This window comes from Sceloporus occidentalis, unplaced genomic scaffold (genome assembly GCF_023333645.1).
Source record: "Sceloporus occidentalis isolate IW3139 unplaced genomic scaffold, rSceOcc1.0.p SCAF_1, whole genome shotgun sequence".
Classification (NCBI taxonomy): domain Eukaryota; kingdom Metazoa; phylum Chordata; class Lepidosauria; order Squamata; family Phrynosomatidae; genus Sceloporus; species Sceloporus occidentalis.
Genome location: NW_028316981.1, coordinates 90,969,238 through 90,995,065, shown reverse-complemented (window position 1 = coordinate 90,995,065; position 25,828 = coordinate 90,969,238). Strand labels below are relative to the sequence as shown.

At 41.0% G+C, this 25,828-nt stretch overlaps 1 protein-coding gene across 3 annotated transcripts in view; it reads right to left on the bottom strand.

Annotated features, from left to right (window-relative positions):
- Nucleotides 1-25,828, bottom strand: part of FLT4 (fms related receptor tyrosine kinase 4) — a 147,290-nt gene that overhangs the window by 40,227 nt on the left and 81,235 nt on the right. For all 3 annotated transcript variants that reach the window (XM_089528826.1, XM_089528837.1, XM_089528846.1), the window contains exons 9-13: nt 20,470-20,624; nt 18,871-19,033; nt 11,096-11,237; nt 2,846-2,954; nt 1,095-1,454 (exon numbers count right to left, since the gene is read on the bottom strand). In XM_089528826.1, the coding sequence (XP_089384952.1) occupies nt 1,095-1,454; nt 2,846-2,954; nt 11,096-11,237; nt 18,871-19,033; nt 20,470-20,624 (929 nt within the window). The remainder of the gene's footprint in view (nt 1-1,094; nt 1,455-2,845; nt 2,955-11,095; nt 11,238-18,870; nt 19,034-20,469; nt 20,625-25,828) is intronic.

Here is a 25,828-nt window from a genome sequence, read left to right as displayed (position 1 = left end):
AGACAGCGAAGCACATGGGTGGGAGAGGGACCGTTAAACAAGTAGCAATCAGTCAGTCACCAAGGACTCCATCTGCTTGGCTCAGGACAGAAAGAAACTGCATGGGGAATATCACATTACCATACTGATCTGTAAATAAGTCGATCTAGGATTTTGGGGTCAATTTTTGAGAAAACTTTTTTAGACTTAGAGATGACTATATATGGCATTTGGAAAACACTGTATTTACTATTAGAGCCATTGTATCCACACCCCCCCCCCCCCCCCCCCCCCGTTTCTCAGTGTTTCTTCAGCTCTGAGGGCTAGCACCAACTCTTATTAATTCTTTAAATTAAAGTTGTCTCAAGTTTCCATAGAAAAACTATGGGCTTTTTCTGACTGACCTACAGAAGTGTGAGTTCTTATAATATAGTTGCCTGAATTTTTCAGTTTTGCTAGTTGTTCACTTCTTATTGTTTCGGGAAGCTGTTTGTAAACATTTCTTTGATCTACAACTCTTCCAAAAGTTTTTTTCCCCTTAAAAATCATGTCATCATATACTGAAGTGATCCCTGGACATTTTTTTAGAGTCACACAGTTATAGTGGGAAAGTGCCATTTAACTGATGCTTTATAGCATTGTAACATTAATTTTTAAAATATAAGGAAGAATAGCAGAGTAAGGAACATATTGTTCTGGTTTGTCTTGGAATTAAAGCAAAACCCTCTTGAAGGTGGGAATAAAATAAAATATTGCAGTTGGTGCCAGGTATTGCCAAAAATAATATAGGAAAGGAGATTATTTTATTTGGACATTCAAAAACATACACCAACAAATACTGCAACTTCCCAATTCATTTGACTTATCTGGAAGAGCCCTATGAACAAGAAGCAAGATGTTGTGCCCAAACATGATCTTCCAATCACTAGGATAACTCTGAGTGGTCCAAATATGATTTTCCAGACACTCCAGTCTAGGATAAATCTGAAAGTTATAATTCTTCATATCCAGTGTTTCCATTGTTTTGATCTGCCCAAACATTTCTATCACAATACAGCCTTCATAACCACAAAGTCTTGTTTATGAACCTTAGCATTTTCATTCCAGCCCCTTACCATGCACAGAGATGTATCTTTTGTGGCAGTGTTTTTCATTGTTCTCTCTGTTTTGCACCTCACACACATAATCTCCTTCATCTTCTAAAGAGATACTTGGAATGGTAAGTGTCAATGCAGCATAATTGGAGCTGGGTTTGAAATGCAATTCGCCTTGCATCTTTGTTGCATAATGATGGACGTTCTTGCAGTCCAGAACCATTGGGTTGCCCTCTTCATCATGCAATGTTGAGAGGTTGAGCCGATACCACTGAAGGTTCTCATAGGTATAATTATCAGCATTGCAGCTTAGCCTCAGGTCTTGCCCCTCAATGAGTTCCTCTGAAGGCTGCGACTCAATTTCAAATCCATCTGGTATGGCTATCAGAGAAGCAAGATAAGGAAACAGGTGTGTGATTTGAGACTCTAATGCCTAAATATCTAGCATACAGGAGCTACAATCTCTTTTTCCATACCAATCCAGACTAACATAGCTGTGTCTTTGAAATCTATGCATATGTATTGTTATTCTGCCCATGTGCTTAGGAACTTGGGATACCATTGATCATATAAGTATTTAGTTATTTATATACACAAAAGCCGAAGCTTCTCAAACTCCAGGCCACAAGGCTAGTTCAGTATCTTTTTAAAAAGCAATGAAAGAAGCCACCCACAAATAAGAGAATCCAAGGCCTACTAAGATGAAATGGCTGCTACTATTATACAACTACAGTTTCATATTTATATGATGGAAATTTGATGTGTTGCTTGAGAGAAGAGCAATTAGAAGCAGTGCACAAAAGGTTAAACTCAAATTAAGAGTGATTCCATTCTCTTATTGTGAAATTGAGTGAGTTTCAAACTGACAAACATAGGTTCTCTTCTGCACATATCATACATATTCATCAGAAAGATAACGATTCTGGTACAGGCAGCCAATTTCATTAGTTTACACTTTCAGTCTTATGGAGACAAAATGCACAGCTTTTGAGGAGCAGGACACTAGAGGGTGGTATCGTATCAGGAATGCCTGGGAATCTTACTTCCCAGTCCAGCTAAAATAGTATGTATTTCTCCACTTACAGAAAACATGAGGGGGGACTCAGCTTGTGTTTTCTGTTTTCTAACTTGGTAACATCTCTTTCTTTGCTACTATAATGTACTATAATGTACAACAGATATCAAAATTGCATTGTAATTCTGCTCCGGAGTGTGGGAAATTATATATTATGAATATGGCTAAAAATTTAGTTCAGGACTATGCACTGCTATTAAGTCACTAATGTCTTCTTGTGGCCTGCATCTCATCTCCTAAGGTGATTATAAATACATGTAGTGATACAGATTGTTGTTTGATTGTGAGTACAGTACATCATGATCAGATGAATATGCTCAGTTCAATTATTTCTGAACTTTGTTTTTCAAATCTCTGAATCCTCCAAATGTCTGTGAATGACATACACAGTTTGAACAAATGGCACATGTATGTGTGCATGTGCCTTCAAGTCACCTGTCAACTTATGGCAACCTCATAAATTTTTATAGGGTCTTATTAGGCAAGGAAAACTCAGAGGTGGTTTTGTCACTTCCTTCCTCTGAAATATAACCTACAGCACCTGGTATTTTTTGGCAGTCATGCAAATACTAACCAGGTTTGACCCTGCTTAGCTTCCAAGAACAGACTAGATCTGGTACCTTTAGGGTATTTAGGCCTTTAACAAATGGCAGACAAAGAGGCAAAAGAGTGAGCCTCTTTGCTTGCTGATACTCACTCGTTACGTAGAAATAGATGAGCCGTTCATCACGACCAACTTTGTTGGAGGCTACACACTTGTACATGACAGAAACATTGGCTTCTTGGATTATCAAATTGCTGACCGTCTGACAAAGAAAGAGAATGGCAGCATGAATGGCATTTTGAATGGAAAGATTCAGGACTTTTACCACTCCTACCTCCTATCTGGGAGGGAAGATGATGTTCTAGCTGCATTCCTCTTTGACATCAAATTGTATAATGTATTTAACAGTATACTCACACTACTCATTCTCAAATCAGTCTAGATTATCACATCCATTCATTTTGCTTTGGCCAGTTATTTGCTAATCTTTGAGTATTGTCCTGTGATCACCATTCACCAATTCCTCCTGAAGAAAATGTTGGCAATAGGCACTTCCTCAATAGAAGGGGGTAAAACCGGAGGACATTACTACAGGGAGCTAGGATATAAGCAGCTTGCAAAGACACTGACTTTTACAGATCACGTGTTAGAGAATATAAACCCATTTATTTATTATTATGATAACTTCAGAAAAAAGTCCATTTCTTGGCATCAGCCATTAAGCCAAGCTGAAAAAGAACAACAAAGAACTTGCATCTTTCTTTCCTGTCATCGTTTTGTCAGCATCTCCTGACTATGGCAGTGGAACAAGAAGTGATTTTGGAGAGTTGAATGAAAACAGGAAGTGACTTCAGGAAATTGGGCACCATTTGTTTGTTCTTTCGCCTACATCACTGTTATGTGTGCATGTTTGGTAAGTGACTTTGTCACCTAGAACAGGAATCTAGTAATAGAAAAGTATGCATGACTCTGACACTAATACGTACAAGGGAGAATGGAAAGAAACAGTTTTTTTGCCAGTTAATCTTTGAAAAGATTGCATATCCGAAGCCAAAAACAAAGACAAACAAGGAAAAAAAAACTTCCAGAGAAACTGTAGAATAAGATGCAACGGAATGTCTCACATTTTAAAGGGTCACCATAATTCACATATTTTACTGCCAACATCATGAAATTAGATGTAATGACAGTAGGTAGGTTGCTTAAAACCAGGTTTGCAATTGAATCCATAGGAAGGTGGGGAGGATAGATTTAAAGCACCATGGGCAGGACAGAAGGAAACACAATCCTCATTTCCTGTGCTTTGCATCCTTTAAATGCTATGCCTCAACTATTCCCCCTATTAAAAAAATGGTCTCATCGCAACATCACTTTTGGGTGTTGGGGAGCACAAAGTTATTCTCTACAAAAGAATAAATGGCTGAAACACTTTCTCACTGGGGCTGAATTCTTTATTTTATTTCCCCAAATTTCATTTGTCAAGGCCAGAGTTGTATCTGCAATTATGCCACCAAGTTTAATGTTCAGCAGTTTCACCTAATTAAGGTGTGGTACAGACCGCCAAAAAACGGCAGCCTGCCGGTGCCTGTTTTTCCACCAGAGGGAAGCCATAGCCGCCAAACCACACGGCTTCCCTCTGACAGAAAAAAGGACCTGCGAAAAGTGGGTTCTTTTTACGCTGCAAGGGTGGCGTAACAAGTATGCCACTGGCGCACTCATTATGTAAATGCTGCGCAGCGCCATGCGGCCACTTACATAACAATAGTGGTGCCACTGTTATTATGCCACTGCCACATGCTAGGGTTGCGGGGCCTGTGGGCGCTCTGCCCCGAGGCAACCCTCGTACGTGACAAGGGCATCACTGAGGACTCATCTGTACCGTGCCTAAGCTGAATGAAGGACCAAGGAAAGCCTAACAATTAGAATATCGGTTCTTATAGAAAGACCCTTGAAATAGTTCCTAATATTAACTTCACAAGTATGCTAGATTTAGGGTTGTCAAACTGAATCAAGGATGGGGCTTCTGTAACTTTTATCCTTAACAGATCGTGGAGTGGGATGAAGTACAGGTTGAGTCTCCCTTTTTTGAAATGCTTGGGTCCAGAAGTGTTTTGTATTTTGGAACTTTTTGGAGGCGGATTTTGGAATACCTGCATTTGCATATACATACATAATGAGATATCTTGGAGATGGCACCCAAGTCTAAACACAGAAGTTATTAATGGGCCAGAACAGAAAGGCAAGAAGATGTGGCTTGAAGCTGCCCCCATCGAAGATGGATTGGGGCCACGGCAAACACATGCCGTGGCCTCAATCTGGCTTGAATTCATCTCAAATAGGAGTAGAAAAGACCTGTGTAAATGCCACGCTCTGATGATGCCCGGAAGTGGGCTTTTATCAGCCATCTGTTTCAGCCCAGTGTTTCATACACACACTATATGCATAGCCTGAAGGCAAGTATATACAATATTTTAAATAATGTTGTGCCTGAAACAAAGTTTGTATACACGGAACCATCAGAAAACAACAGTGTCAATATCTCAGCAATCCATGAAAAAGTTATAGTTTTTGGAGTATTTTGGATTTCAGAATTCTGCATAAGGGATGCTTAACCTGTACAGTAAAACTCTGTCACGTGGGATGAAGAAACTTGTACGCCCTCACTTTAAGAACCTCAGCCACAGTCATCCCCTCTGAACACAGCTCTTGCCTTGCTGGTCTCCACCATAGGGGTGTGCCTAGCTAATTTCTTGTTGTCTCCTCTGCTCCTCAATCCCTGCTTCCAATGGCAATGAAGTAGCCATACTGGAAGAGAACAGCATTGGTTGAAACTTGGGGTTTGGAAAGTGAGAGGGGACAGCTATCTTTGTCACTTTTGATGGAGCTTTATGGTACCCCTTCTTGCTCCAAGATCCATTGATGAAGATGATAAAACTACTCATGTTAACACTCTGACTCAGTATAAGGCAGCGTTCTATGTTTGTATGATCATGGAGCCTGACAGAAATCCACTTCCACTCATGGAATGTTTTTGCCTTATGAACTGCCATGGGATAGCTATTCTTAAGTGATGTTTATTTTTTTCTTTTCTTTTACACTTTGGAATACAACATACATTCAGCAGTGAACTCAGTGAAAACAATGCAAATTCTGATCAGTATTATTGTTAACTTTATTTTTATCCTGTCTTTCCCACAAAATTAGGATAAGCATCACTTCCAAGTAAATTAGGTTATTGTCTCCCTTTACACACCAAAGTAATTATTCTCTAAAATTTATCAGTACAGTTTGCAAAGAACTGTTGCATTTTTATATCTTCTATAACACAACAGTCATTTCAGTAGCACTTAACAGATTTAAATAAAGCTAGCTTCACAGTTATAGATGATTATACTGCACAAGACGAATGCTCAGTTTATTAATAGATTGTTGTAAAATGTCTGCAGATACACTTGGCTGTGTTCCTAACTATACAAATTCCATCATTACCTTCTGTCATATCTCTGTGTTTATTTGAAAAGTCAAAGCCAACTTTGGATAATCTGTTAGAGCACTTGATATGATCCTGAAGAGATTAATGAAGTATCAAATCAAAAGAACAAGATATAAAAAGCAGTGGTTCTGCCAACAGGACTCTAAAACTGCATAAACCTCATGAAATGGGGGAAAAGCCCTAAGGAAATGTAGGGTATAGAATTCAGAAATTCTATAGCTATTGGCTTTAGACTAGCATTGGTATATTGAAACAATCTTCCTATACATCCTTTCAGTTTTTGAGATATTATGGAATGTTATTATATTATGGATATAATGGAATATCTCACAGCTAGAAATTAAAAACAAACAAACCAAAATACAACTTGTTGGCATACTTGGTCCAATGACTGAAAGACCAAGAAGAGAGAAGGCAGTTCTATTACAATGTTAGACAATTGTGTGCGTGTGTTAAGGAGGTACATGAGAGAATATTGTGAAATGGATACAAAAGGTATTTTTTATCCTGTCCTCTTTCATGGATCTACAAATAAATTGAAGTTAAGCAGTTTAAAGCAAATTAAAATCTAAAACAATAAAAATAATTTAAACAAACTAAAAGCATTATGAACAACTCAACAGCTTAAAAAGGGTAAACCATGTGCATGTATATTTAAAACCATGTGCATGTATATTTAGGAATAAATCAAAGTCGCTAATAAAAAAGCCATATTTTTATTTGTCACTGGAATGAAGCTGGTGCAGGTACAACTCAAGCCTCCAAAAGGAAGGGCATTCCGTAACTAGGGGCCTCAGCAGATAAGGCCCTTCTTCATCTTGTGCAGCGTAACAGGGAGGGTGGCCTCTCCAGAAGACCTGTCAGATGTAGTATACAGAGAGGTGCTCCTTCAAATATTAAGGTCCCAAACTGTTTGGGGCTTTAAGTGTCATTTCAAGTAGGGATGTCAGTACTTTACTCCCTCATACTCACAAACAAAGATGAATAATTGCAGTAGTTGTCTTCTCCTTGAGGGACAAAACAAATCTGCAGAATTCTCCTTCTAATCTAACATCCTGAAGTGTTGTGGAGGAATTATTCTGCAGAGAAAAAAATGTGTGTGTGAACACATGTATGCATGCATATGTATGTGGGTTTGTGTTAAAAAAAATGTTTTCTGTGCAGGAAATTGGTTTCCTGTACAGCAATCAATGTCTTCTGCCCAGGAAACCCAATATTCTGCCCAGGAAACCCAATATTTTGATGCAATATTTGCATCAAAAGCCTGGCATATTTTTCTTTGCAGAATAATTCCTCAACAACACTTAAGGATATTTAAATAGCAGAAGACTGTCCAAAATTCTCACTGGTCCATTCTTCTTGATAGCATTTCCTAACCACCATGAAACCTGTTTTCTGACCTGGGAATGAATAATTATCAATATGCTTCCCATCCCTAATCACAAATGCAAAAGTCAGACTGTAATCATATTAGTAGCTAGTACATTACAAACAAGTTTCTACTTCTCCACTGTTTTATTAGTACCTCCATATAAGTCCAACCAGTGTGGTGTAGTGGTTAGAGCACTGGACTACGACTCTGGAGACCAGATTTTGAATCCTGGCTCAGCAAGGAAAACCCACTAGGTGACCTTGGGCAAGTCACAGCCTCTTAGCCTCAGAGGAAGGCAATAACAAATCCTCTCTGAAGAAATTTGGCAAGAAACCCCCATGATAGGTTTGCTTTAGGGTTGCCATAAGTCGGAAACAACTTGAAGACACACAACAATAACAACCTCCACCTTCATAAAAACTGTGACTGTAATACTAGCAGAATGTTCATTCTGATTTCACAGATATCACTGCTTGTTCTGCTATCTGCTGTGAGTGCTTACCATGGATTCACTGAAACACTTCATGTCCAGATTCCTAAGTGATTATAAACTGATATTTTCTAAAGCAAACCTTAACAAAACTGAAATTCTTGCCTACATTTCTGTTCCAAAAGCTACTTCAGTCTCTTCTGTCATGTGTATCTCTATTGGAATAATTTTCAAAAAGACAGACTTATCAAATATTATATTGGAATGGGCACTTAAGGAGACCTGGATCCAGGTACTTGGTTCATCAAACTAACAACAACAAAACGAAAACCAGGAAGCAAGAAAAAAAACCCTTTACCATCTTTAATCAATTTAGATTGATAGAGGTGCAATAGACAGCAGTGGAATTCTTTCTCAGGGAATTGAGGAATTTGAAGTTTCAGGGGTAACTCAGTTTGGCAGAGATAAGCAGAAGCTGTGTATGAGTCAGTAAAGAACTTTTCAAGACAGTCAGGAAAGATAATATCACTGTCTCTTGGGTTGCATCTGCACTGCAGAAATAATGCAGTCTGACATGACTTTAACTGCCATGGCTCAATGCTATGATAGCCTGGGATGTGTAGTTTGTTGTGGCTCCAGAGCTCTCTGACACAGAAGGCTAAGTATCTCACAAAACTACAAACCTTAGATTTCCATGACAATTAAAGTGGTATCAAATTGCATTATTAGCTGAAGATACAGCTTAAGTGTCTAATACCTGATTCCTGAATGACATTTTATCAACAACACTTATGTTGTCATTGGTTTCTAGGTAATAAAATGCCATTACAAATGGTTAAAATTCTAAACAAACTTGAATATTAAAATATGGGAGATGGTTGTTGCTTCATTGTTATGGACCATCCAGTATTCCTGTCTTCTGTGCTGTTCTTTCATATTTTTAGATCTCATTTGTAGCAAATTTTGAAGCAGGAAAATGCAATTGCAGTATTAGTATACTGAGTACGTGCAGACAAAATGCTCTTAAGGGTTTCCTGATCCTCTGTGCATTTAAAGTTTAAAATTAGTTTCTGTTTGCAGGCTTGGTTGATTCCATTGCTTTCTATTGATCACAGCTGTGGAGTTGCTTATAGATGAGTATTTTGTTAATTGCCTTTCAACAGCCTCTTCAAATTATTCAATGAAAGTTTCTAGTTAAAAGTTGTGGGGATGTGGGAAAGGATCAGCTACTGATTCACATAAGTCCCTGTCATGATGAGACTCACCCACTCAACTACTTTCTCCGATGGCAGCCCAGTGGGTCTTTTTGATCTCACCAATTCCTCATTACGAGACTCGAACTCGGGACTCTCTTAAGTGTGTCCTGCATCATAACTCTCTGTAGATGCCAGCACTCTGGGTTTCACTCCCCCCTCCCCCAGCTTGGCACCAACTATTCTTTGACAGCCACACACGCAGACCTAAAAGATTTTTCTCAATGTTGGTAGCAATTTCAACGTGTTTCTGAAATCACTTCAGACCGCTGCTTGTTGAAACAAAGCAATAGATTTATTTACAAGTCAGGCTGAATACATTATCTCTTTTAGTGGATGGTGTTCACAGTAGATATGGTGTATAAATACTTTATTAGTTACACAGTTTAACAGTTTCTTTAGCTTGTTTTTGTAATTTTTTCTTTATAGCTTTGTATATGTTCCCTTCCAGACTAAGTTACAGAACCTTTCTTAAACTTTTGTACTGTACAGTGCGCCCATGTCATATGCGGGCGCGCTTTACATATGCTGAAAGCCATGCGGGGAGGAAGGGGTGGTGCGTCCCTTAGGAATGAATGGGGTGTGTGCCTGTGGTGTGTGCATGCTGCCACGCCACCGCATGCACAAGCCCCATTCATTTAAATGGGCTCGAGCATAGGCATTTTTTGTTTTACATGGGGGCGTCTGGAATGGATCCCACGCGTAAACAAAGGGTGCATGTATAACTCTTCTGGATACCTGCAACCACTAGTCACCAAACACTATGCCTTGTTCACACAGCAGCCTAATCTAGCCTCAATGGCTCTTCACCCCTCAGGGCACAATAAAACATCAAACCTTTTCAAATCTGCTCCGGGGAGCAGCCCTCACCTTTTCCTGGCTTCACTTCCATTGGCTAGTGCCAAGGCTTGTTGTCTCCACAGTCCCATTGAACACTAAATATTCCAGTGAAATTTTTATCATAGGGGAAGTAATGCAACATTATGTTAAAGTGCTGCATGGAACCTTTATTTCAACTCTGGCTGCATCTACACTGTAGAATTAATACAGTTTTAACACCATCACACAGAATCCTGGGGTATGTAATTTGTTGTGGCTCAGAGCTCTCTGACAGACCAGGCTAAATATCTCACATAATGACCAATCCCAGAATTTCATAGCATTGAGCCATGGCAATTAAAGCGGTGTCAACCTGCATTAATTCTTCAGTATAGATCAACTCAAGTTTCATTGTGGAAAAACAACATCCCAGCATGGAAAATAAATACCCCTACTCTTGTGTGGAAGCAATCCTGGCTAGAAGACTTTATCATAAAGGGAAAGTATAGTGATTTGCTTAGAAATTATTTTTCAGGTACTTAATCAAACAATTAACTCTTCCCATTGAGTTCTAACTTCCTTGGAAATGATATAGTTCAGTGATTCTTGATCTTTACTGACTATTCAGTCTTAATGTGAGTCAACCTGAGTCCCATTTTGGGGAGAAAAGTGAATGTATTGAATGTAAATTCAATAATGAATGAAATATAAAAACTGTCCCATTCAAAAATATAAAATGCCATTAGAAAAGCCAACTTGCAAGACTTCTAGGCCATCACAGGCCATGGATGAGCTTATCTGTACACTGCTAATTTCATATCCAGGTTTTGTACAAATCCCCTTTGAAATTGATTTCACTACAGATTTTTAATAAGCAACTTTACACCACAGTTTAAACAGTTACCTAACTGACCATTTTGTGAAGCCAATTTAGGTTGACCTCATGTTCAAAATGAGGCAGAAATGGTTTGCCTGGAGAAGCTCTATCTCCTGAGCTTTAGGTCAACATGGAAAGGAAATAGGGAAATGGCCTCACCTTGTTCTTTCCTTCCACAAACTCTGTCCAGGTGTCAATGCTTTCAATGGGGTTCACAGCATCCAGCTGTGACACATCCTTCCAGTCCTTACACTCGGGCATCCGGTCCCGTTGGTGGCGTCGTATAGCCCTCCGTCTGCTGCTGTTTATCCAGAAATCATGAAAGAGCCAGGGGCAGAGAGATACAGGATATTTTGTGAGCAGGGACAGATGGGTGCGGGAGTGATATGCAATACTGGGTATGATACAATCAATATGAAATGAAGGAAGCAACGCAGAGTATGTGACAGAGATTTATAAAATCATCCATAGCCTGGAGAAAATGGATAGAGAATATGTTTTCTTCCTCTTCAATAAGGCTAGGGGGCCTTTCCGCACTATACAGTTACAGCATGATGATTCCATTCTGTTTCCCATGGCAAAATCCTATGGAAATCAGCTAAGGGAGGGTTACTTTGAGCTCTCAGCCACAGAGCTCTAGTGCTTCACCAAACTACAAATTCCATGGGATGCAGCCATGGCAGTTAAGGTGGAATCATAGTGCTATTATTATGTACTACGAAAGAGCTGTATCTGTTGGTAGTTGGAGATATAAAACAGACCAAAGAAAGTGCCTCTTCACACAAAATCTAATTTATTGACATGCATGGAGGACAGGCCTGTCAGTATCTATCAGTTCTGAATACTGAACTGATAATTATCTAGAATTTATTCAGGTGGCACTATATATTACTTTCTAGGAAGCAAAAGTGAGAAAGGTTTACTGCCTCCATATCCTATTTTGGGCTGCCCTGAGGCACGTAGTTGGCTATATGGGAACCAGGATTACCCATTGATCTGCAGCTTCAGGGTTACTCTGACGTTCTTAAAAGTGACTATGTACCATTATGAGTGCTTAGAGTTCAAACAGTTTGTATAGAGGAATGAGGAACACAGGTATGCATGAGGGAGAATTTCATGGATGAGAGTAAAACCTTTTAAAGCAGTATTGTGAAAGTTCTGTAAGAATAAATAAGTTAAAATTTGCCTCCACTTGAGCTGATGAGTAAGTAGACAGAAAGCTACTGCAACAACGTACTGTAGCAAGAGTGAGCATCTGTTTATAAAACAGGAAATCATGATGAAGGCTTTTGCAAACTTTGGAGCTAGGATAAGCAGAAACACTGTGTCCTTGGGAGACAATACTCATAATTCACTAGCTCCTCTTCTTCCTGACAGGGCCACAAAGCACTCTGATGGCACTGGAAGTGCCCTTGCTTCCGCAGCCAGTCAAACAGAACATTCATGGCATCAATATTTCTATAGAAATCCCACTTCCTCCTGCTCCCCATCACATTGCTCTCTACTTTGGAGGCCCTCCTTCTGTATTTCTGTCTCAATAATAGAATTTCTTTCCTAAGGGACCTTAGTAACAAAGATAGCAGGATCTCTGCTGCTGTTTCAAATATTTAACATAAAGTATTTGTTAAATATTTGAAACAGCAGCAGAGATCCTGCTATCTTTGTTACAAAAGAGCAGTTTCACATCTGCTTTCAATAGCAAAATGTGCTTTGTCAAAGCCACTGCCACATGGAAGAGCAGAGGTGGGCAACTGTCATGGGACATACATTTAAACAAAATTCTCCCATCAAAACAATTTTAAAGGCCCTGGGAGCCTCAAAAGTGGCTTTTTGGGGGTATGCAGCCCACTGGACACATTTTCTATGCTCCTGCAATAAACGTACCCCCCCCAAAACCTGGAACACACTGAACATTATTATAACCAATGTCATTTCCTCCCCGACATTTCCCTAAACTGGCAAAAACCGTTGGGGAAAAGGAAAATATCGGGGAGTAGATGTTTCACCAATAATACCACCACAGCTGACTGTTTTAAAGAGAGTAGAGAGACTGGGTTAAGTGCTGTTCTTGGAAGTTAAGCAGGCTCAGCCTTGGTTAGTACATGGATGGGAGAATGGCAATGAATAACAGTTGCTGTAGGCTATATTTCAGAAGAAGGAGCTAGCAAAAGCACCTCTCAGTATTCCTTGCCTAAGAAAACCATATGAAATGTATGGGCTCACTATAAGTCAACAAGTGAACCTGAAGGCAAAAACACAAGCACATGTGGGGTTTTTTTAGTGGAAAACCCCATTCAGATGTGGGTTTTTTTAGTGGAACAATGTGAATAACCTCACTCCAGGTTTGTTATTCGCACTCTGGAACCGCATGTATGCGTATTTCTGAGAGTTTGGTTGTGAATGTATTTGAAAACACATTCAAGGCATGCAGAATGCAATCCTGAATTATCCTGGGTCTATTTCCATCAGTTATTCACACTGCTGTTGATGAAATCTTTGGGGGGGAAAACCTTGGGGAAAAACCCAGTACTGATTATCCTGGGTTAAGTGGGATTTTTTTGGCAGCCCCCCAAGAACTTAATCAGGTGTTTTTGGGATGCATGCGAACAACAGAGATTCAACCCAGATTCATCCTGGATTATTTTTACATTCTGATTCAGGGCTTGTACAAACACACACACACACACACACACACACACACAGAGAGAGAGAGAGAGAGAGAGAGCTTGGACCATTACAAGCCTACATAGCTGTTTATGTGCTACACTAACTGGGAAAAGGCAAATAGGCACTGTATTTCTTAACTAAGACAAAGCACATGCCAGGAAAAACTGTTAGGAAGTCCATGCATTTCTTAGCAACTGTCTGGGATTCTTTGGAGATGTGTGATTCTCACTTTGAGAACTTTGACACTAAGAGATGAGTGTTAGATATCAAAGGATAGCAACATTCTAGCTCTTTAAATAAACATTGCACTCTGTAGGGATGGAGGAGTCTGTTAATTTTACTTTCTTTCACATTCAGTTTTTAAAAAGATCTCCAAGTTATTTCCATCACATTTGTAAAGAAATCTGAGAATTTTGGAAAGGTCTTATCAAAATAAATCAAAGCAAGTTTCTCATCTACCCGTGTGGGCTAAATGTAACAGGTACCACTATTTCCAGAATGGAGAGGATCATGTGGTGTGTGTTTGCTATGGAATTATTAGTTGGTTAGAAAAGCCAGTGTGGGCTGGGGAGTATACCATCCTTTAGCATCAAAAGTAGAGCTGACTAACCAGATTTGTAAGAGTTAAGCATTCAAAGCCCTTTATTTAGATGGGAAGATTTGTCAGCTTTGGTTTCTCATACATCTATTAAAAAAAAGATATACTGTTTCCCACAATGGATGATTAGGTGACTTTTGGAAACCCCATAGGAGGACAATTGGGCTGACCACCTGAGCTGTTCTTTAGTTGCCCTCCAAACAAGTTGGCTCCATTTTCTATGTGATGTCCCTTCAGATATTTAAAAGTAGCTATCATGTCACCTCTGAGTCTTCTCTTCTCCAAGCTAAATATACTCAGCCTCCTAAGTCATTCCCCATAAGAATTGATTTCCAGACCTTTGATCGTCTTGGCTGTTATTCTCCGGACACGTTCCAGCTTATCAATATTCTTCTTGAACTGTGGTGCCCAGAACTGGACACAGTATTTCATATGAGGTCTGACTAAAGCAGAATAGAGTCAGACTACTACTTCCCTTGATCTGGATGTTATACACCTGTCTATGCAATCCAGAATTGCATTGTCTTATTTTGCTGTTGCATCACATTGTTGACTCATGTTCAGCTTGTGACCTACTAGGATTCCTAGATCTTTTTCGGATGTACTCCTTTAATCTAGGTGTTATCCATCCTATGTTTGTGCATTTAATTTTTCCTGCCTAGATGTAGTATCTTACATCTATCTTTGTTGAAATTCATTTTGTTAGTTTTGGCCTCATTCTTTAATCCGTCAAGGTCATTTTGAATTCTAATCCTGTTCTTTGAAGTATTAGCTACTTCGCCTAATTTGGTGTTATCTGCAGATTTGACAAGCATGCCTTCTATTCCATCATTAACTCATTTATAAGAATGTTAAACAGTACTGGGCACAGGACTGGACCCTGATACACCATACTAGTCACTTCTCTTCAGGATGAAGAGCAACTGTACTCTTGGTGTTGGGTATGCCAGCAGATTATAAATCCATTTAACTATAACACTGTCTATACCACAGTTCACCAGCTTGCCTGCAAGTATATCCTGGGGGATCTTGGCAAATGCTTTAATGAAATCAAAATATACAGCACTACATTCACACCCCCTCCCCCAGGCTACCAAGCATGTAACTCTATCAAAGAAAGAGATATGGTTTATGGTTATGGTTTGTTTTTGAGGAACCCATGGTGGCTCTTAGTAATCACAACATTCCTTTCCAAATGCATATATATGTTTAATGATCTGTTCTAGACCTTTCCTGGTATCAGCATCAAGGTAACTGGTTGCTAATTGCTTGGGTCCTCTCCTCCCCCTACTTTTAAACACTCAGAATTTTCTTCTAATTGCATACATGTTTTGCAGATGAACAAAACAGTTAGGAGATGCCTGCCATGGATCTACTATTGTAGATTCTGCTTGTATTTTTCCTGTATATAAGCAGCAGAAATATGCATTCTTTCTTGCATGATTCTTGCATGCTTAGAGGAATATTTCTTTTTAGGGTTAACTAAACTCTATAGCATCCTAAAATGGGGTGTGCACACCATTAATAAGATTGTACCATGGCTTCAGTGTATGCTGAAAGCTGCGGAAGGGAAGACGTGTATGGCGCGGGCTCACTGTATTTTTTTCCTGCTTCATTGAACCTATCAAATGGCTGAGCTGAGTCCATTTTAGCAACTGCCTTTTCAGATGATTGTTGCCCTTATTCACCTTAGTCATAGGCCCGATACAGATGGTGCGGAAGCGCCATCCTAAGGCCAAAAGTAGGACTGGGGAGTGTGCAGCAACCGCATGTTCCCCAGCCCTAGTTCATATGGAAGGAGTCATTTTGAAGGCACGCCGTCCATACACAGTGCACAGTCCACAGGGACTGGCACATGTGTGATGTCACTGCGCCGCTGGAAGGTGCTTGTGGCACCCTATCTGCAGTGCAGAAAGGAGCTCCAAAACGGATTGCCGCGGGAACGAAGCCAGGGAGAAAAGGGCCAGGCGGCTCCTTTCTCCATTGGCTGTGCTTGTTGGGGTGTCCGGGGGCATGCAGCCCCAACGATAGCCCTTTTCCAGGTCACAGGAAAGCAGTGTTTTGTCGCTTCTTCGTGGCCTGGAAAAGCACTGGATTGGGGCCGCAGGGGCTGCCGGTATGGCTGCCCTGGCCCCAATCCTCGGTGGAAAGGGTTGGGTGCAGGCTGTCCCAAAGAGGCGGTCTGTACTGCACCATAGTTATTTTTCAGTTCTGATTTAAACTGAAACTACATACTAACCAATTTCCTAATGCAAGGATCAATCTAGACATGACTCAGGAGATGCATAATCATATGCCTGTTCCTAGGAACTAGCCCCAGGATTAGTTCAGGATGGTAGTACTGTGGGAATAGAAGTTACCTGTTCCACTGTGCTATAATTTCCATATTTATCTATAATCCCACCAAAGCTGCTAATTGTTTCCCTGGAGCAAACACAGGTTCTCATATGGTATTTCCTTGTACAGAGAAAATAGCAGACAAGATCCCTCTGTGGCTGCTTTTCAATTTATTTATTTATTTAAAAATAGTATATCCAGTTCATGATCTGCCTACTCTGGAATTCAGCCAATTGCTTCAACCAGTCCTCCAGGAATATAATGCAAGCAGAGAGAGAAAATGTTCCAGCATGATCCTTTGAAGCAGACCTAATTAACTATAATGGCATGTACTCAGAACCAGAAAACCGTAACCAAACAAAATTGTGCAGTTTCATGCTCTCAACTCTGTGCTTTGTCTTGGTCCTTGAAAAGTCTAATATGCAGAGGCAGCTCACAGAACATTCATTCGTTTGCCAGACAAGAATGGAAGCTGTTTCTTATGCCACTCCAGCATCTCTGTAAGGGAGGAGCATTGTATGGGCCAAATTGAATTGTTGCTTCCTCAGTTTGAAAAATTTACTTTACTTTTTTGGACTAATTTGCTAGCTAGCCCCACAGCCAGCAGCTGCTGTTGTAGTCTAAAAATTTAGCTTATCCAAGCTTCCTTCCTGTTTCAAATTGATGTTGTCCTCTACTGTTGCAAGATGATGGAGGTAGGAATAATTTAAAATTACGCTGTTTTGGTAAAGAGTACATGACAAGGCTACATTTCAAAGGTAATGTAGGTAATGAGTGGGGATGTTGGGAACTCTTTTTTCAGTGTAATAATATTTTCTAGTTACTTTAAAGTTACTTTTAGAGTTGTTTTTAAAGTTAATTTAAAGGCAGTTTAGAGAAAATGTGAGTGGACTTTTTCAATCTGATTTTTAAAAAATATATTTTAAAGAAGACTATTGAAACAACGACTGGAATGAGTAATGCACCCAAGCTAGGAGCATTGTGAACATGCAATGGGTGAGAACAACTTTAACAAACTTATTGTAGTGGTGAGGGTCTAATGCTCTGGACATCCCCTAATACATTTATCAATTCAGATATTATTTGATAGCATGAGCATACATGGCTACGATGACCCATGTAGCACTGGACATGGGGGTGTGAACTGCAGGTAGCCACAGCTATGTGAAATGGCATGTGGAGGAAGCTTACAAGAAAGAGCACAGCTGCACCTCTCCCCACACGCTCTGCATTTCTGTCAGGAAAGTGATAACCAAAGGATGATTTGTGCCAGTTCAAACAAGGCCAAAAACCCCTTTCATCTTCGATGTTTTCCTCAACACTTCCCCACCTGTCTTCTTAGTTTTGGGAACCCAGATCTTATCTAAGTGTTTAAAGGAGTCCTGGTAGCACAGTGGTTAAATGCCTGTATTGCAGCCATTCACTCACAAACCACATGGTTGTGAGTTCAGTCCCAGCTAAGGGCTCAGGGTTGACTCAACCTGACATCCTTCTGAGGTCACTAAAATGAGTATCCAGCTTGTTGGGGGCAATTAGCTTACGCTTTGTAAACCACTATAAGTCCATGAAGCATCATCAACCACAATAAAACCTTATTAACCCAAACATTCAAACAAACTCTTCGGTTTGGAAACTTTTTAGTTCTATCAGAGATAATCACTTTTGGTTTCTCACTGAACTCTCATGGATTAAGAGTATAAAAATTGGTCCCCATTTGTTACAGTTGTGGCAGCCTGTTTTCCTGTGCATGCATAGCTGCCATTCTCAGGCTTTTCTCTGATTCCCATCCTCTCCTGAAATTTGCAGTGGAAACTGAGGGTTGGTTTGAGTCTTCATACTTCCTGACTTTCCATGGACCTTTCTCTTCAAGACAGGTATCTAGTGCCTCAGCCAACCCTCAGTTTCCACTGTCCCCTTCCAATTTTCTGTATTCTGTTAGCTCTGTATGTGGTGATTTGAATGGGTTGTCTTAGTGTGGATGATACTTTCTATTTTTCTTAATAAAATATGTATAGTTCCTCATGTCTGGGGTCTCCATAGTAAGCACTGGTATAGCTAGTGCTCAATACTGCCTATTACCCCCTCTTGCATAACTAAATTGAGTGCTACTCCAAATTAATTCAGATAGATTGCAACTGCTAGTGGAAGTTCTACTGGTCCCACATTTAGGTTAATGGGGTTGTTATAAGTTACACAGATTACTGGAAATGAATAACTTTTCAAACTCTGCCCTTGTTATGTATACTGGCCTAAAGAGTCACACTGAGATTTCCCACTACAGAATTCAGAACTTAGCAAAGATTGGAAGAAGAGGAAGAGGAAAGCCACTCACAGACTCCGTGGGGGGAACATCCGGCAGGGTGTCCATGGCCTCCACTGCCACTGGATCTTCTCTGGTGCTGGGATACCATAGACTGTGCAGGTGAGAACATGCCGGCTTTCACGGGAATAAATATTAGGTGAAGATGCTTCTTTTTCATGGATTTGTGGAGGAACTGGAACCAGAGGAATTGCAAGTACCAACACTGGTAATCACTCCTTTGGGATGATCACTTTTGCTCCTTCCTTTGCCAACCTTTTCCTTGCCTGTACTATTGCCCCACCATCTTCCTTTTCTGCTCTGGTGCTATGGCTACTAGAAATAGTAATCTTGTTCTTCTGTTTTAGATAACCATTCAAGGAATTTCAGCTTTCATAGGGATGCCCAATATCAAAGAGGGCAAGTTACTCTTTTTCTGGTGCTATTGGAAGCCATTGTTTTGATAAGTACAATAACATTTAATCTGCTTGAGGACAACTGTTAACTTGCTAGGGATGAATAGAGATATGCTATGCTACATGGGGTTATTTGCCATGTCTCATTTCTTAAATCGGTCACTGATTTCGAAGAGTAAAATCATGTGAATTTAAGCAATGTGTTACAATGTTGTAGATAATATGTAGAAGATGGAGCACAAGCCATGCAGAGCTGGCACTTCCACATCTCTTACAAAAGTTACTTATATCTGAAGAGACAATCACTAGTTCAAGGGCACCAAGTTGCTTGGCTCAGCAAATATTTACATGCAAGCCTGAACAGTCCAGAGCAGCCCCTCCCCATTCTTGTTCTACTTGAGCTTGCCACAACTAAATTCTTTTTTTGGGTATTCTTAATATGAAGTAACAAAAGAGTCCCAGATGAAAGAGAGAAATACAAGTTGAAGACTAAACCACAGAAGGCGTTATTCATGTTGTTTGGCTTTGTTTGATTGTAGAGGGTGGTGGCTCTAATCCCTTGAGTGTGCCATGGGCCTGATCTAAATATGGCTTCCTCACAATCCTCTCTTGGCATCTATTGGTTCTTTGTCTAATTTGGATCCGAGCAGAGCTTGGTTTTTTTTTACTACAACTCCCAGAATCCCACAGTTTAGCCACCTGCCAGAATCCCAGTATGGCAGGTGGCTATACTATGGCGCTTTACAGACTGCCCAAAAGGGTGGTCTGAAAAGCACCCTCATTTGCTGAGCGGAGGAGCCTCAGTGGCCAAACCATGCGACTCTTCCGAGCAGCAAAAAGACGCCGCAAAAAGCAGCTTCTTTTTGCGGTGCGGTAATGACGGCGCAAGGCGCCAATGGCGCACTTGCAGTGTCATTACCATGCGTGACGTTCGGACGCTAAGTGTCCGCTATGTCAATATGGCGGCACCCATGTAGAATGGGCGCCCCCATTTTGTATGCGCTCAGTGTGTACTAGGGTTAGGGACGTCCGGAAATGACGCCCCTTCCTAACCCTAGTACGTGCCGAGCACGTACTAGGGTGCCTGTGCGGAACGGGCCTATGTTCCTGGGGGCTGTGTTTATTTATGAAATAAATCCATCTCAGAAAAAATGTCTGCCAGGTACAGAATGTGGCAGATTTCTCCTCCCATAAGCCAATCTTGCTCCCTTCTTACCATTGACAACCAGCTGAAGAGTAATGCTTTTTTCCAATCCAGCTAGACTATTCCTCAAAACCAGTGTATAAGAACCAGAGTTCTGCTCTGCCACATCTTTGAGTTGTAGGGAGTATTGAGATTGTTTGTTGGAAATTAACTTTCCATCCTTGAACCTGAAAAGAAACCAAGAGAGAATGTATATGAATTGGGAGATTCCTTCTAAAAGCCAGACACAGGACTTCGTACTTTAAAATAAGGTATTTCTTCAGAAGAAGCTTGACACACTTATTTCCAATTAGGACATGTTTACTGGAAAAGGAAAATATTAACAATCACCTTGGGCAAAAGGTATTAATTATTTAAGAGCCTGAAAGATTACATTAAAAAAGTAATTTGTTACTTTTATAGTTCCACTGTCCAGTAATTTAATTAGCAACCATTATTTTGTTGTATGCCTTCAAGTCGTTTCCAACTTATGCAGCCCTAAGGCAAATCTATCATGGGGTTTCCCTAGAAAGTTTCTTCAGAGGAGGTGTGCCATTGCCTTCCCCTGAGGCTGAGTGTAACTTGCCCAAGATCACCCAGTGGGTTTACTGGCTGAGCAGTCTCCAGTGCCACAGTCCAATGCTCAAACCACTACACCATGCTGGATCATCAACCATTATAGTTGAGGGTTTGTTTTAAGCAACTCTTTACTTCCCTCCTTTCTCAAAAATAACTAAAATAGTTCTTCATGTCTTTGCTTAAAAACAAACATATAAAAGCTGCAAGGCACTGGCCTGTGGTACAAAGCCATCCACCTCATTGTCCCCTCAACACCCAAAACAAAGCACAATGCAGCAGCATGAGGTCCTTTCCAACTCCGGTGCTGTTGACTTTGGGAGGTCAGTGGCTTTGGGTGCTTTGAGTGGCTTAGGCACTCTAGTAATCCGTAGAGAAGGAGAAAAGGTGGAAATTTCAGTTTGATTTATTTATTTTTATTTTAAATTTCCATTCAATTGTTTATTTTTTATTTCCATTCAATTGGCAAAGTAGTTGAGAAATATGTATATGTTTTTCTACACACACACATATATAGAACTGGGGCTTGTCAGCGAAGCTGAGGAGTTAAAATATTGCTCACTGCCTCTTCCCATGCTGCCTCCTTTTCCAGCTGAGTAGTCCTGTTCCACAATTGCACTCAGATACACACACTCACACATGCCTGGAAATGTAAGTGAGAAAGAGTCTTATAGTTTTAAAAAGCATTTATTTCATTATCCCTGTTAAGTGCTGGCAGATTAATCGCCGCTTTAGCTATGGATTTCATCTGCCAGCTATTAATGAGGAAGCTTTTCCCCTACCCCAGGAAAATAAGGCCTTTTAGACTAAGACATTTTTCATTTCATTTATATTTCTGTGTGTGGGATCTCTCTCTCTCTCTCTCTCTCTCTCTCTGTGCATCTCTGTGTGTGTACCTGTGTGCCAAACTAGGAAAAGAGGTGGGGATAATGTCTTGGAGGAGGTAGTCCCAGATGATGCCTGTTGTAAGCTTTTAGTGCAAACAGAGGCTGCAATGACAGAAAGTTTCTGAAGGAGTGATAGGAAGAGACAATCCCAACTGCACAGAATATTTTGAAAACAATGCTATTTTAGCAGGGGAAGAGCCTGGTGTGATAAAAGCCTGGTGTGACCATTCATTGTGGATATGCTGGTCCAAAGCTTTTGACTACTAAATATAACATTTTGGTTTATGGATAGACTCCTCTCTGTGTGTATATGCGCCTTCAAGTCGCCTCTGGATTTATGGCGACCCTATGAATTTCATATGGTTTTCTTTGGTAATGAATACTCGGAGGTGGTTTTGCCACTTCCTTCCTTTGAATTATAGCCTACAGCACCTGGTATTGGTTCATAGAATCATAGAGTTGGAAGAGACCACAAGGGCAATCCAGTCCAACTCCATTCTGCCATGCAGCAACTCCCAATCAAAGCATCCCCGACAGATGGCCATCCAGCCTCTGCTTAAAGACCTCCAAGGAGGAAGACTCCACTACACTCCGAGGGAGTGTGTTCCACTGTCGAAGAGGAACACACTGTGAGGAAGTTCCTTCTAATCTTGAGGTGGAATCTCTTTTCCTGGAGCTTGCATCCATTGTTCCGGGTACTAGTGTCTGGAGCAGCAGAAAACAAGCTTGCTCCATCCTCAATATGACATCCCTTCAAATATTTAAACAGGGCTATCATATTATTATTATTATTATTATTATTATTATTATTAAACTTTATTTCTAAAGCGCTGTAATTATACACAGTGCTGTACAAAGTTGGTAAAATTAAAGAGTATATAAAAGCCTGCCCTAGGCGTACATTCTAAGATAATAACAATGAAAAGAGGAATAGATAAAATTACCATATAGAAAAGAAAAAACAAATTAAAAACATCAAATATAAAACAAATCACATCACATCAAATATTATCAGACAGCCAGATGACAATCACAAATTCCCTGAGAACGCTTCCCTAAACAATATGGTTTTCAGCTCAGCCTTAAAGCTGGTTAGGGAAGTGATGAGCCGTGCATGCAGAGGAAGAAGGTTCCAGGAATGAGGGGCAGCAAGAGAGAAGGGACGGATCCGGGATGGGGCAGAGGAGATCCTGGGTTGAGAGAGGAGACTTTGGCTACCAGAGCGGAGAGTGCGAGTAGGGATGTAGGGAGAGAGAAGATCGGTTAAATAAAGAGGGGCCAGCCCATGCAGGGCTTTAAAAGTGAGTAGCAAAAGTTTGTACCTGATGCGGAAAGGAAAAGGGAGCCAGTGAAGGGAGGACAACAGAGGGGAGACATGATCATAACGGCGAGCGAGTGAAATAATGCGTGCAGCTGAATGCTGAACAGAAATTAATGGGTGGAGATGAGAGAGGGGAAGCCTTGCCAGGAGGAGGTTACAGTAGTCTAGTCGTGAGACCACTAGGGCATGGACCAGTGTCTTTGCGGTAGAAGCTGAGAGATATGGATGGATTTTGGCGATATTATAGAGAAAAAATCTACAGACTTTGGCTGTAGTCTGGATCTGAGGGATAAATGACAAAGAGGAGTCAAATATGAAACCAAGACTGCAGGCTTCCTGGACCGGCTGGATAGAGACGTTATTGACAGAAATAGAAAAGGAGCAGTGAAGGGTGGGCTTAGGAGGGAAAACAAGAAGCTCGGTCTTGGACATATTGAGCTTCAGATGCCGATGGTGCATCCAGTGGGAGACAGCTGTTAAACAGGATGACACTTGCTGCTCTAGCTCTGGCGAGAGATTAGGGGTGGAAAGGTACAGTTGGGTATCATCGGCGTACAGATGGTAGGAGAAACCAAAAGAACTGATAAGTTTGCCAAGGGAGAGTGTGTATAAAGAGAACAGAAGGGGACCCAAAACAGAGCCCTGAGGAACTCCAACAGATAAGGGGACAGAAGACGAGGTCTGACCACCCGAGACCACCGAAAAAGATCGATCTGACAAGTAAGATGTGAACCAATCGAGAACAAGGCCTGAGAAACCAAGGTCAGAGAGTACATCTATTAGGAGACAGTGGTCCACGGTGTCGAAGGCCGCAGACAGATCGAGTAGGACAAGGATAGAATAGAGGCCATTCGCCTTGGCCCGCAAAAGATTATTGGAGATCTTAGTAAGGGCCGTCTCTGTGGAGTGCCGTGGGCGAAAACCAGACTGGAAGGGATCCAGAATGGAGTTGGTTTCAAGAAACTCAAGACAGCGTGAATAGACAACTTGTTCCATCATCTTAGAGAGAAAAGGAAGAAGAGAGATTGGGCGATAGCTAGCCAAGGAAGAGGGGTTGAGAGAGGGTTTTTTCAGGATAGGGGAAACTAAGGCATGTTTGAAGACTGAGGGGAAGGAACCCGAAGAGAGAGAGAGATTAAAGATATAGAGGAGGGAGGGTAACAAAGAGGGGGCTATAGAGATTAGAAGACGAGAAGGAAGTGGGTCAAGAGAGCAGGTGGTGGGTTTTGATGAGTTCAGCAGCGAAGAGAGTTCTTCCAAAGAAACAGGAGGAAACACAGAGAGTTTGTTAGTAGGAGGGGCGGGGAGATTAATGGTGGGAGCCAAATCATGAGGAGTTAACTCAGAACGAATGGTAGTGATCTTTGTAATGAAGTAATTGGCGAAGTCGGAGGGAGAAAATAATGGAGAGACGGAGGGAGGAGAGGGTTTTAACAGTGTGTTGAAACAGGAGAACAAGCACTGCGGGCGCCTCTCATTGGCGCAGATCAATGATTTGAAGTAGTCTTGTTTTGCCATCGACAGGGCGCGTGAAAAGGATAAAAGAATGAACTTAAAATGGATAAAGTCGGCCCACTCCCTGGACTTTCTCCAGCGACGTTCGGCTGCTCGGGAGCAGGACCAGAGAAATCTAACAATGGGAGTGATCCAGGGCTGAGGCCTAGTCATAGAGGAAGAGGAGGACAGGCGCGTAGATACTGGGGCAAAGCTGTCAAGAGTTGAAGAGAGAGTAGAATTCAGTAAAGACATAGCTGAGTCAGCAGAGTCCCCAAGATTGAGAGAAGCGAAGGATGAGTCCAAAGACTGAGTGAGATGGTTAAGGTTAACAGAATGAAGATCGCGGAACTGTGGAGGACGGTATGATGGGGAGGTGGAATGTAGGTAAGAGTAAAAGAAAGTAGGTGATGGTCAGATAGTGGAAAATCAGAAGCCGAGTAGTCGGACACGACACACTTGGAGGGGAGAACTAAGTCAAGACAGTGACCAAGGGAATGGGTTGGAGAGTTGGAATGTGGCTGAAGACCGAAGGAAGCTAAAAGAGAGCTGAAGTGAGAGGTTGAGGAATTCTTGGGATCGTCAAGGTGGATGTTAAAGTCACCTAAGATCAGGGAGGGGACAGTATCTGAAAGAAAAAAAATCTCCTCTTAACCTTCTCTTCCCCCAGCTAAACATCCCCAGCTCCCTAAGTCGTTCCTCATAGGACAGAGTTTCCAGGCCCTTCATCATTTTAGTCGCCCTCCTTTGGACATGCTCCAGTTTCTCAACATCCTTTTTGAATTATGGTACCCAGAGCTGGTTGATACCTACCTACCTAAATTTTAATATATTTGAAAGCAACCATCTAGGTCATTTGACTAAGCAGGAAAAAAACCACAATGCCTTGTGTACACAGTATAAGAGCAGCAAGGGGGAATCCATTTCCCCAGGTCTGCTTTCCATGGCAATGTATCTGCATCTGCTTTATAAGAATGTAAAATTTACAGGAGTTTGCTTATTATTTTCTCTGGCTACAGCACTTTCTGTAGCTTCTCCATAATTAGGAGTCTGCTCAAAGTGTAACAGGTGCTAAGCAGGCATGGGGAATGTGATGAGACATTGTGTGTGTGTT